The 13911-nt window shown below is 31.2% G+C and overlaps 1 protein-coding gene across 1 annotated transcript in view; it reads left to right on the forward strand.

Annotated features, from left to right (window-relative positions):
* Positions 1–13517, forward strand: part of LOC128860009 (uncharacterized) — a 31794-nt gene extending 18277 nt beyond the window's left edge. The window contains exons 3-5 of the mRNA XM_054097219.1: positions 8482–8585; positions 11464–11553; positions 11645–13517. Coding sequence (XP_053953194.1) covers positions 8482–8585; positions 11464–11553; positions 11645–11823 — 373 coding nt within the window. The 3' untranslated portion in view covers positions 11824–13517. The remainder of the gene's footprint in view (positions 1–8481; positions 8586–11463; positions 11554–11644) is intronic.
* The last annotated feature ends 394 nt before the right edge of the window (positions 13518–13911 follow it).

The raw sequence follows: 13911 nt of genomic DNA on the forward strand, positions 1-13911 counted from the left end.
TGATAATGAAGTCTATTATTATAATTGGCATAAATTGTATGCATAGAAAAATCATAACAAATTAGTAAAAATCATTAGGGCAACCCTTAAATGAGAAACCAAAGTCGTGGTTCAGAGTCTCTCTATTCTTTATTTATTTGCTTAATTCAAAACGTCAACAAAATTCAAAGTTCTCTTAGATAAAATTTTTTTAAATTAATTTGTGTTATATGCAAGTTACAGAGATAAAGACAAATACTAATTAATCATAAAACAGAATATAACAAAGAGAGAATCTCTTGGCATCTCTTGGCAATGAGAAATCTAGCAAGACAGAATTCGAGATCTCGTTAAATTCACGCAGCGCATGAGGCAATACCCCTTTGCTTCTTGCATAATTCGTGTTACACTTATGTGGGTGGAAGGGAGAGACTTGTGTACGTAAGGCCCTCAAAGGAATAACAAACTGCATACTTTCCAACAAGATCGGACATTGAATTGCTTCTTTAATGATGTTAAAAACGAGGGTAAGAGAAGTACTCGATCCTCTTGATTCACAGCATATAACGTTGGTTAAAAGCGGGCGAGAATTATGGGAAGGGACAGCAACAGGTTTGGTTCTTATCCGGTGAGAGATATGTTCTGGGTAATAGCTTTTTGTGGAAAAGATCGATACGCACATCTCACATAGCAACTCCTACTAAGCTCAACCAAACAGCCAAAAAAATAAAAATGCAAGACCCAATAATAAAGGGTGATCAATTTAGAAGTATTGGATTTTAAATTGAAATAAAGCAACGAAAATTAAAAATTGATTGGGCAATCTTTATTACTTTTGTTTAGAACCTTTGAAATGTTGCCCGTAATTCGGCCATCCGTAAACACCAATCTGAATGATTGCCGACTCGCAGGAGGACTTCAGTCCGCACCGCGTGCATAACTTTAGTAATGTTGGCTTCCAATGCCTGAATCGAAGCTGGTTTATTCACAAAGCATTAAAACTTTACATACCCCCCCCCCCACAAATAAAAGTGCAGAGGTGTGACATCACCTGATCTTCTTGGCCAATCCACTGGTCCGAGTCGAGCGAAAAATTGCTGCTCCCCGAAACGACTACGCAGTAAATCCATTATTTCACGGGCTGAATGGGTTGACTTTTTGTAGATATTTCGCGCTTCAATTTTCGGCATCAAAAAGTCCTTTATCATGGGGAGATAGCGTTCGCCATTTACTGTTCACATTCACATTGGCGCCAGGCACGGCTGTGAAGAAATATGCGACGATAATTCCTCCAGCCCATAGGCCGCACCAAATGGTCGTTTTCAATGGATGTAATGGCTGTTATTGAATGGCTTCAGGTTGCTCTTCACCCCAAATGCGGCAATTTTTCTTATTAAAGTAGCCATTAAGCTAAATTGCGCTTCGTCGCTGAACAAAATTCTGGTTCCAAAATGCGGATCTTCGGTGAGTTTTTCAAGAGTCCAACGTCTGAAATTTTGACGCTTTTGGAAGATCGGCCGGCTTCAAATCTTGGACTGGCTGTGTTTTATACGCTTTCAAACCAAGATCTTTGTGTAAAATCACCCAAGTAGTGCCATAAGATAGGCCAAGTTCTTGAAATCGGCACCGAATTGATTCTTCCGAGTCTTTGGAAAAACTCTCATTTACAGCCGCGTTATTCTTTTCACTCCGGGCTCTATGTGGTCTAATCGGTCGGCTATCATCCAATAATGTAAAATTATTCTAAATTTTGCCGATGGTTTGCCGAATAGTGCGTTCGGCCATAAGTTGGCCTGAGCGCGCGATGAACACTTTTCACAGAGCGTCAATTAGCGTAATACAATTTTTATTTTTGTAAAAGTTCTTGAGGCGTAATCCTTTCCCTTAACAATAGTCACGCGTGATCGGTCAAGAAAAAGTACCTCCTGTCTGATCACCCCTTATATTGAACTGTTTGTAAGAAATTAAAAAAAAAATGTTTGATGTTTCATCATCAGCAATGGGCATCAAATCTATAACCTACAGTTGTTTTCCATCACGTTTATTTTTGTTTGAAATTATAAAAGTCAATCATTTTCAATTACATAGTAACAGCACATGAAAATCAAATAAATCTTCAGTTCACAATGAGTTCAAACTAATTTATTTATTTCAAAGCTTCTCATAAGCCCGCAAAACAAATTATATTTCACACACAAAAAAAAAATGAATAAATAAAAAAAAATAAAAATATATAAATAAAATAGTTTTTAAACAAAAAGTTGCTAGGCTACCTGATGACGCATTGCATGCATGGAATATTTCTCAATTTCACTTAAGGGGTTCCCGTGGTCTAGAGCTCGAAAACTTAGGGTATTTTCAGGGTTTTGTTTGTTACAATAAAAAAGATGAAAAACGATATTTAAATTTTTTAGGTTTTTATTTAACTTCTTTTACATATATTACAAAAATGAAAAAAAAATTTAAATTAATTAAACAAATTTTTTTTTCATTTAAAATTTGTTTAAAAATGAAAAAAAAGTTTCTTTTTAATATTTAATTTTGTAGGCTATTTTTAAAATAATTTTTATTTTTTTTTTTATAAATTTTTTTATATTTTTTAGTGAATTTTTGTGCTTTTTTAGTGAAAAAAATGAACAATTTTTATTTTTTATTTTTAAATTTTTTTTCATTTTGGTATGTAAAAGAAGTTAAAAAGTTTTTTTTAAATGAAAAAATAAAATTTTCTTCCTTAATGAAAAAAATAAAAATTTTTTTTTTAATTTTAATTTTTTTTTTTAATTTTAATAATTTGAGAAATGGCCCTGAAGTTGACCATACCGAAAAATTGGACCTGGGCGTTGTTGTCCAAATTGGCTCTTCTATTTATCTGAAACACTAAAACCACAAAAATTATTGATCAGTATAACTGCAGCTATGTCCCGTACTAGAAAAAAAAAAGATTTACAAAATGGCGCAGTTTAGTAGTGTCAAATTCTAAATCGGGTTTGTTTTCAGTTTTTAATAAAAAAATACGAAATATTTGAAATAATAATATAATTATAGTACAAGCGATAGTCATTGATGCCGAAAAAAGTCGTTTCGAGATAAATGAGCTATAGTGCCTAGTTAATGGGCTATAGAAGCTGTAATATTGGGAGTTTCGGAATTGTGTAAATACTTTCGAAATATCGAAAAAACAAAAAATTGATTTTATGAAATTTCTATACCACCGAGTCCCCCTAATTTGTATTATTGATCGCAATTGAAAAACATGGATTATTAATGCAAATAGACATAATTATTTGGCAATAATTTCCTTAGCCGTCTTGCTTTTGTTTTAATATAATTTCTATTTTTTTTTCTATTATTTTTATTTTTGTATTTACACATACAAATTCCCATAAACCTCTTTGTTTACTTCGAAAACCTGCATTGTCATCACAGCAGAAATTCTTGCCTGACAGCCGACTTCTACTTGCGCTGGCGCTTGTTTTCTTTTTTCGTTGGATAAAAACTTGTCGCTCATTTGCATTACCCGTTCGCGTATTTAAATGAATAGATATGCACATATGTTGGCACATATACATATATACATATGTATGAAGCTATTGGTAACAAAATATAGCACACAAAATTTAGACTTAGAGTTTCAATGGCAGTTTGTAGTGCACGCCGTCTTGGTATTTTGTTATAGAAAAAATTGGTTACAGAAAAAATTAGGCTATATGTACTTTTATACCGGCTTCGAGCGCGTTTTGTTTTTTCATTGTAAAAAGTAACCGGGGCTTGCCAATGCCAGCCTACGGATGGTTACTATTATAAAAAAAAATTTCCTATCAGTTTTATTGTTTCACGAACTCACGACCTTCAGACATGGCGCGCACAAGCACACTGCACTTTAAATATTGCACTAGAAAATAAATATTTTATCAACGAATTTATTGTGCTTGCAATTGAAATGATTATAAATACTTTTTAATGAATTTCTCTCCGTCCGGTGAAGTCATATTGACGAGATTTTAACTTTTGATTGTGCGCCTGGGCTGATGATAAGGCATATTTGAGCAGGTGTAAAATGCAATACAATAAGTAAAATAAATAAAAATAATTAATAATAGTACCAAAAAAAAAAATAAAAATAAAATAACTAAATAATAATAATTAATAGCTTATAATAAAAAACAATAATTAATAATAGTAATAAAAAAAATAAAATAATCAATAATGATAAAAATAAATAAATAAAATAAAATAATTAAATAAATTAAAATAATTAATAATAAACAAAATCATCCCAACAATATTCCTCTTTTGTAATATCATTTTAAGTTTTCTAGCTCTTACAAAACACCCTTTACATATGATATGTGCTGTTTTTCCCCCTGTGTACTTTCACTTTCAAAACGTCTCTTTATTTTTTCACCATTGCTTAGGCGTTGTTGTTTCTATGGTATTTTACCAACGAGGAGTGCAATAAGCATGGAAATACTTACACATACATACATATGTACACCTCTGTTCAAAATATTAGGAGTTTTAATTTGCCAAGTTTTAATTTTTTTTATTTATCTAATTTTTTTTGTATGTTTTTAAAAAAAATACAATACTTTAAAAAAGAAATGTAACTCAAATCTCCAAATTTGGTACAAAATTCAAAAAAATATATTTAAATAAAAACAAAATGCCATCAAAATTTTTATTTTTTTATTCATAATATTTACCCTATTCAATTCTAGTTTAATAAAGTGTAAGTTTGGAGTCGCGCGAAAGCGCGCTAATTTTTCAGAATTTTCTGCATAGATTGTTGAGAATTTTCTGCTATGTAACACATGGGCTGAAAAGTCCCGAGCCTAACACATAGATGGCACTAGTTTTGTTGCACTCACCTCTTTTCAGTTGGTACTAATCTTAAAAATACAGTTGTTAAAATTTCATGATTCATCATTTCATTAGTGCGTGAGTTATTGTGCTAAGAGTGACGAAGAAGTTCGTGTTTTAATTTTACACCTTTTCTTGATGAGAAAAAATGCCGTTCAAGCGAAGCAATGGCTTGAAACGTATTATGGGGACTCCGCGCCATCCGAAACAACAATAAAACGATGTTTTGCTGATTTCAAACGTGGTCGTAGAGACACCGATGATGCACAAATGAGGCGGTAACACCAGAAAACATCAAAAAAGTCTACACAACCGTTTTGAATCATCGAAAAGTGAAGTTGCGTGAGTTAGCTGATGTCGTAAGGATATCGAAAGAAAGTTTTGGGCTTATATTGCATGAGCAATGGACTATGAGAAAGCTCTTTTCAAAATGAGCGCCGCGCTTACTCACTGTTGACCAAAAACAAGAACGTTTGATGATCCTGAGCAGTGGTTGGACATTTTTAAACGTAATAAACCGGAAATTTTGAGTTGATATGTGACAATAGATAAAACATGGATCCATCACTTCACTCCGGAATCAAAACGATTGCCATCTGTGTGGAGAGCAACTGGCGAACCTCGTCCGAAGCGCCTGAAAGGACAACAACCGGCTGGAAAGGTTATGGCGTCGGTATTTTGGGATGCGTGTGTTGTAATATTCATTGACTATTTAGAGGAGGGAAATACCCTCAAAAGTGAATATTATATAGCCCTATTGAAACATTTGAAGGCCCGGAGCGTCAAACGTCCGCATATGGCAAAGAAACAAATTTTATTTCATCAAGTGAATGCCGTGTCAGAAGTCAATTAAAGCAATAGCAAAATTACATGAATTGAACTTCGAATTGCTCCTACATCCACCGTATTCCCCAGATTTGGTATCTAGGGACTACTTACTGGCTTTTCGCAGACTAAAAAATAATTCTCGCTGGTAAGAAATTTCGCTTGAATAAAAAAGTTATCGCTGAAACTGAGACCAATTTTGAGGCAAAAAAAGTTGAATTCATTTTATACCACGAGGGCTTAAGGAAATTGCATTAACTAAGTAATAATAAATCGTTCTACTTCTGGTATGAAAATGTTAGAGTAGCGCTGGAATGCTTGCGTTGTTCTTGATGGAAATTACCTTGATGAATAAAGCCAATTTTGAACAAAACCAAATGTAGTTTCTTTGGTAAGCCCCGGACATTTCAGCCTCTGTGTTGGGTAAAGTCATCAAAGTCATTAATGTTTTAAATGGACATAATTTTCTTGCGCTGTGTAAATGTTTAAGTTCATATTATTATAATTTCTTGCTCCTCAATGCATTTAATTTGAAATTTTTTTTATTTATTAAATTTTGCGGCATGTATCATAAATGTTAAAGTCGCATGTTACTCTTTGTTTTATTTATTTATTTAATAATGAAAATAATTTTTTGGAATACTATGTAAATTATACTAAATGTATCAAATAGAGGGCATTATGCTACAACAACTACTACTATACTATACTACTATAATTGGCGCGTACACTTCTGTTAGGTGTTTGGTCGAGCTCCTCCTCCTATTTGTGGTGTGCGTCTTGATGTTGTTCCACACAAATGGAGGGACCTACAGTTTCAAGCCGACTCCGAACGGCAAATATTTCTATGAGGAGCTTTTTCATGGCAGAAATACACTCGGAGGTTTGCCATTGCCTGCCGAGGCAACAACTACTACTACTTAATAGTATTGAATGCGCTAAAAACTGAATAAAAAGATGGAAGTTTTGGTGTACTTTTTTTGAAATTTCTTCAATTTTTGTGAATTTCGTACAAATCTTTGACTTTTGAGTTACATGAATTTTTTCGTAGAATGCACTGAATTTATTTAATAACATAAAAAAATTATAGTACAAAAAAATTTTAGTACCTAAAAATTCTAATACAAAAAATTGTAATACAAAAAATTTTTTTTGACTTATTAATTTTTTAACTTGAAACTTGAAAATTTTAAGAAATAAGAAAAATAATTTTCATACAAAAATTTTTTTTTTCAACTTATTAATTTTTTAACTTGAAACTTGATAGTTTTTTCAACTTGAAAATTTTAATAAAAATAATTTTAATACAAAAAAAAATTTTTTTGACTTACTAAGTTCTTAACTTGAAAATTTTAATAAAAATAATTTTAATAAAAAAAAAAATTTTTTTAACTCACTAACTTTTTAACTTGAAACTTGAAAGTTTTTTAACTTGAAAATTTTAATAAAAATAATTTTAAAACAAAAAAAAACTTTTTAACTTTCTAAGTGTTTAACTTGAAACTTTTAATAAAAATAATTTAAATACAAAAAAAATATTTTTTTAACTTGATAATTCATCACGTCCCTATTATTTTTAACACAGGTGTGTTGCCCAAATGTTTGTACATATTTACATATAATTATGTATGTAGGCATGTATGTTCACCTGTTTACGTACATCAATATTGCCCAAGCTAAGTGTGGTTATTTATTTTAGCTGCGGATTATTGACAATCAGTCTATGGAAAGGCGACTGAATTTTGCTAAGCGCGCACGAAAAATTCTGATCTATTCGTAGAAACAAAACTGAAAAGTCTTGAAAAAAAAAAAATCAAAAATAAAAATATGTACTTATATATTTAGAGAAAGCGAAATGCTACAATTTCCAAACTTTGCCTTTATTAAAAAGTCTTGCGAACTGTGATGTGATTAGCCAAAAAAGAACTACTCAATAACTTAAAATGTGTCGACTCATGGTTTCTTTAAGATAAGCGCGCCGATAGCTAAAGTGATTTAGAAAAAAAATTCCACAAATCACGTATCACTTTACTTGGATTTTTCGGAGTTAGATTCAAAAGCCTATTTAAGCCGAAAAAAGTTTAACTCAGTTTATAATACGAGTAGTATTTAAGGAAATTAGTTAATGCGAGCTGATTCTCAGGGATAATTTTTTTTATAAAAATGCGATGGCAAATACTCGTCTACTTGCCACAACTACTATTATTTCATACCCGTGCCATTTTTTTCCACATACAGGGCGTTGCAAATTTTTTTATAAACATATAACAAAAACCATATAATGCAAAATTTCAAACTTTGTACAAAATTTTTCAAAATCTCAACAAAACTTTCTTAAACAAAATTCAAAATTTTATCGGGGTAAGCAGTTTTACAGCTCATTGAATCTTAGTATGACGTAGTGGAAATACAAATATTGTTTTTGTTTTCGTTTTTTGTGTTTTTTTTTAGTACTGTTAATTAAGTTTGTTTCTTCCATACAAAGTGCACGATTTTTTAAATATATGGAAGAAAAAGTCTTGCACGTTTCAAGCAGAATTTTCTAAAATAAATGGCAACTCTGTTACGCCACTTTTCCATAAACGGCATGAAATTGTCACTGTACAGATTCAATAAATTCTTGTCAATGATATGTGAGTTTTCCGACCCTCAGATGCGGCAATTGTGTTTCTAACGCAGCAGCGAATTTAAAAATACGACTCGCTTGAAAATTTTTTTCATTAAATTAGAATAAGTAATCTCAATTTAGCTTCTTTTAAAACATACAAATATTTGCTATTTATTAAACGTATTCTCCTTTTTTGTATTTTTTTCCAGTGCACCACGTCCTGTCTTCAAAAAATCGGCGTCCAATGGACGACAAGCAGAAGAGGTCCTATTAACCCCGCAGCACGAGGAGATCGTACAATACATCAATGACTGTAAGTGTGAAGAGGGATGTTTAAGTGATTTAAAAATGTAATTGACTGAATTCAAGTGGCAGCAGCAGGACATGTGTTGTCAAGTGGGCAGATGGAGATAAAAAAAAAAACAAAAAATTCCAAAAAATTTGGGCCATGCATTAATTATTGAAAGGGCATATTTTCTTATTATTATTTTAAGAAATAAGGATGGGAAATATATATAAATACAATTTTTTGCAATACCCAGTGTCGGTTCACTGCGTGGGGGGGTAAGGTTTCATAGACGATATTATATTTCATGCTGTGCATGCTTTGAATTGCTTTCGTGTGATTTATTCCATTTGAAGATGTGGCTAGTAGCAACAACAAGATCAATAGAAGCAGCGCCGCTTACTGCAGCAACGCATCAGATAATGAGAAGATCTAATTTGCTCTATACAAAAGATCTAAATGACGTTCAGTGATGTTTTTAAGGAGTTAGACCTATAATAAAATTTGCGTTATTGAGCTTTTTTTTGTTAGTAAAATAATCAATTTTATAAAGTCAATAGTGCAGAGTTATTATGAAATGCTTTAACTACACTTCATACAATTTTATCCAAAAAAGAAAACAACAAAAAAAGAGGTTTTCTTTTAATAAAATTTTCTTAGTTTTAAACCATGCCTAACAAGTACTACTTTACAGCGTAAAAGCTTTGTAGTGGTTCATCTACAGTAAAAGAAGCAAAGAAAATCCCAAAGGCTAATAAATAAATTTTTAAAGAGTACTTCAGAATCTGTAAAATATATTTCAAAAAAATTAATGGAAACTGTATAAAGTACTTCAGAATAGCCAGTTGCCTTCAGACATTATAAAATTATTTTCAAAAAAGTTAATTGCATTTCAGAAGCCTTAATTTTACTTCATTATAGTCAAATGTACTTCAAAAATCGTAAAATGTATTCCAAAATAGTCAATTGTACTTCAAAAATCATAAAAAGTATTTTTAGATAGCCAATTGCACTTCAGAGTTGATAAAATATATTTCAGAAAAGTCAATTATACTTCAAAAGCCGTTAATTTTACTCCATAATGATTAATTGTGCTTCCGAAATCTTAAAATATATTTCAGAATCGCTAATTGCACATTAGAAACTGTAAATTGTGCTTCAGCGACCGTAAAATTTACTTCAAACTGGTCAAGTGTACTTCAGAAATCGTAAAATGTATTTCAGAAAAGTCAATTATACTTCAGAAATCGTAAAATATATTTCGGAATCGTCAATTGTAGTTCAGAAACCATAAAATTTTTTTAAGAATAGTTAATTATATTTCAGAAATTGTAAAATTTATTTCAGAATACTTAATTGTACTTGAGAGATAGTAAAATGCATTTCAAAATAGTCAATTCTACTTCAAAAATCGTAAAATGTGTTTCAGATAAGTCAGTTATACTTCAAAAATCATAAAAAGTATTTCAAAATAGTCAATTCTACATCAGAGTTCGTAAAATATATTTCAGAAAAGTCAATTGTGCTTCAGAAACCGTAAATTGTACTCCACAATGATTAAATGTACTTCAGAAACCTTAAAATATATTTCATAATCGCCAATTATACAACAGGTACTGTAAAATGTACTTCAGAATAGTCAATTGTACTTTAAAAACTGTAAATTGTACTTCAGAAACCGTAAAATTTACTTCAGACTGCTTAATTATACTTCAGAAATCGTAAAATATATTTCAGAATCGCCAATTGTACAACAGATACCGTAAATTGTTGTTCAGAAAAGTCAATTGTATTTCAGAAACCGTAAAAATATATTTGAGAATAGTCAGAAATCGTAAAGTTGGTCATCGAAGGTCATCGAGAGCTTTTCACTAATTGCTTTATACTTGAAAACTATTCATTCAATTGTTTTGAAATTTTAAGGGAATATTTTCGAAATATTACACTACACTATTCGGTTTATAATTTTGATTATATTCTAGGGCTTGTTTATTTTTTTTTTGAAAATTTTGGTTAATCCTAAACCTTAAGTTCTTTACAAAACAAGAATTTAGCGCGATTATTGCCTCATTTATTCCATTTTCCCCTTTCTATGTTTTGAGCTATAGCTGTTGTTGTTGTTGTTGTTGTTGTTGTTGTTGTAACAGCAAAAAAATGTTCCATAAATCTTTGAGCAGTGATGCAGGAGTGATAGTTCTTGCTTGGATATAAATTCGGGTCGCTCTGATAACGTTGAACCGACAGACGTGGGAACATTTTGAGCTACAGTTTACACGGGCAGCAGGACAAACAGATACGCCTAATTAGAGGAGCGCAACGAATTACCAAGTTTTAGCTTTTTCTTTTTATTTGGTGTTTTTTAGATTTTTTATTGGTTTTCTATTTTTTTTGTTTTACTTCTTTGTTTTTATAAAAGAATTGTGCATTCTAAGCAAGGCGAATCTATTACAAGTGGTGTTGGTAAATCAGCTGAGTTGTTTTTTTTCGCCGTGTCCATGTGGCTGTCAGCTCAGAATGAAACATGGCGAATTCATTAATTGTTTTCGAGTTTCTCAATACTTTGCTTTGGCAATCATATGTACAGAACAGAATTGTTGGTCTAGTCCACCACCTTTAATGAATGCGCCTTGATTCTAAAACAAAAGGTTATAGGTTCCAAACTTTCAGAAATGCAGGAAAATTGAAAAAAACTTCAAAATTCCCAACTTTTTTGTATGATTCAATTGAATTATTATTTTTATTCAGAATTTTTAAAAGACAGAAGAAGTAAATTTTAAAAAATTTGAAAAAAAAAATTATAAAAAATTAGCAAGAATCTCCAGCCTCTTGAAATTTGCATTTTGTTATACCCACAATTTTGCTAAAAACAAAAAACTTTATTTCAAAATTCTTTTTTCATCCACAGCTTGGAATGTCATAGTGGCGCATAATCCCTACGATACGGCGTTCGATACCAACGGACATGCTCAACCTGCGGATTCCAACAACAATTCCGGTAAGTGTGCGATAAATGATATACATTTATTTATATTTTTCAAAAATCAAAAATTTTCTTATCAAAATTCTCGCATATTGCCCTCGTATAGTCGGTTCCTCAATATCATCCACTTCAACGTCATCGGCTGCCTCATCGGTGTGCACCTCCCCACAACCGACTGCATCGATTTACTGCATCGAACCGCCCAGCCCAGTGTTGAGCGATTTCAAGCCCTTTGATTTGGTGACCTGGTGGTACGATCGTCTATGCGATGTGAAGAGCACGTGAAGGGTGACAAACAAACAAAAGTGCGTGTGTGTGAATGTGTGTGTCTGGACGAACATATGAAACGAAAAAAGCAACAACAACAATAATCTGCTACCAAAAGGTGGTACAACTTAAAATTGTAAAAATCAACTCAAAATAATCATTAACGAAACTATAGAAAAAACAAAAACAAATTGGGAATTTGCTGACACGTGAGTCAGCTGGTTGCCGCCGCAATGCAGTGTAATTAACATACGCGACATACGTAGAAAAGTAATTCGTTTTTAAATTAAGTTTTTATGTTTACTTTACAAAAAATATGCCACTTAAAGTAGTAAATTAGTTGTTACAGTACTAAAGTTAAAGAAAAAAAAACAATTTTTTGCTAATTAAAAAAATTGTTTTGCTAATTAAAATATAATTCTTTTTTTCTAACTTTTGTAATTTGTTTAAAGCTCTAGCAAAAACACTTGTAACTAAGCAATAGCGAACATTTTGCGTACCTAAACATATACATACAAATATAAATATAAATAAATATATGCATGAAGTAACTTAAAATACACAAAAGCAATGCAAAAAAACACAAAAAATGTAACTTAAAACCTTTTATCAATAAGCGCAGTAAATATTTTATCACACACGCTTTATGTACAGTGGCGGCCAAAATAATAGCAGAGCGGCATATTGACAAGCTTTGACTTTTTCCTAGTATATAATTATTTTATTTATAAACATTTTGTTCACACTACAACAAAAATCATAGTACTTAGAGTTCAAAATTTGTGCAAAATTAAAAAAAAAATCAAAAAATGTTTGTCAAATCTTAAAATTGTTTACTGAGAATTTTTAGAAATAATCGGAGCGCGCAGTTTTGTAGTTCTTTCAATTTTAGTATAACAAAATTGCTAAAAATCCCTATAAGTTTTGACAGTTTCTTTGTGTTGGCGTTGATGCGCATTTTCTTCCATAAAAAAACTGTGACAGCATTCGTTATATGGAAGGAAATGCATTTATTATAAAAAATCAAAATGGGCTAAAAAGAAAAAAAAGAATTGCTATTATTTTGGCCGCCTTTGCATATACATACATACATACTAAAGGTACATTTACATATATGTAATGTGGCAATCGGGCAGGTTCTGTAATTCACTTCCGACTGAATGTCATTGAAAATTTCTGCCAATCGCTCTGAAATTCACTTGGAAGTGAAGAGCAAAATACAGAGAAAATTTCAATGAAATTCACACGGAAGTGAAGAGCAATTGCCAAAAAATTCCAATGAAATTCACTCGGACGTGCATTGCCGGATCTGTCCGAATAATTATATTTGATCTGAGTAAAAATGTGAGTTAAATGTGAGACAAACTGAGTGTGAACTTGCCGCATGAAAAATTCGAGTTTTTGAGTTTGAAAGTTGAAGCTTTTTGTACTGAAGCTTCATAGCTAAGATGAACGAATTCAATTTTAAAGTTAGATAATGAAAACTTATATTATTTTTAAATATCATATTATAAGCAACGAAAGAGCTTTAACGTGTTTAGCAAAACTTAACTTCCAATGATTTTTTCTAACCTAAATAAATAAATATATTGCTAAATTATAATTCTATTGAATAAGAGCATAAACGAAAATTAATTTACAAAAATATATAAAAATTTTTTTTCTTGTCATCAATTGCTGTATTTTACACTAAAAATAAATTATTTGTAAAACCAAGGCATTAACACCGCAAATAAATCAACTCTGTAACAATAAAATCCGTCAAGATGGTTCAAAAATGCAAAAGCTTGCCACACAGCAAACAAAAAGCCATCACAAACCAAAAATAGTTTGTAGTGTAAATAGAAAATTTACTAGTCACACTTCGCAATAACACTTTGAGCATCACTGCATTAAAATGCTGCACGTTTTATAGCACGCACAGGAACAGTTATCGTTATCCTACTGCGTGCACATTTTGAGAACCCATGTAGGTATTAGTGAAAATACAGCAGTAAAAATAGTACATAAATTCATGGTTCGAAACATGGCTTAGGGGAAAGTTAAGTTGCTCAAAAATTTCATTGAAAATTAGTGCATGCAAACGCATTCAGAAAAAAAAATTGA

Source organism: Anastrepha ludens, chromosome 4 (assembly GCF_028408465.1).
Source record: "Anastrepha ludens isolate Willacy chromosome 4, idAnaLude1.1, whole genome shotgun sequence".
Lineage (NCBI taxonomy): Eukaryota > Metazoa > Arthropoda > Insecta > Diptera > Tephritidae > Anastrepha > Anastrepha ludens.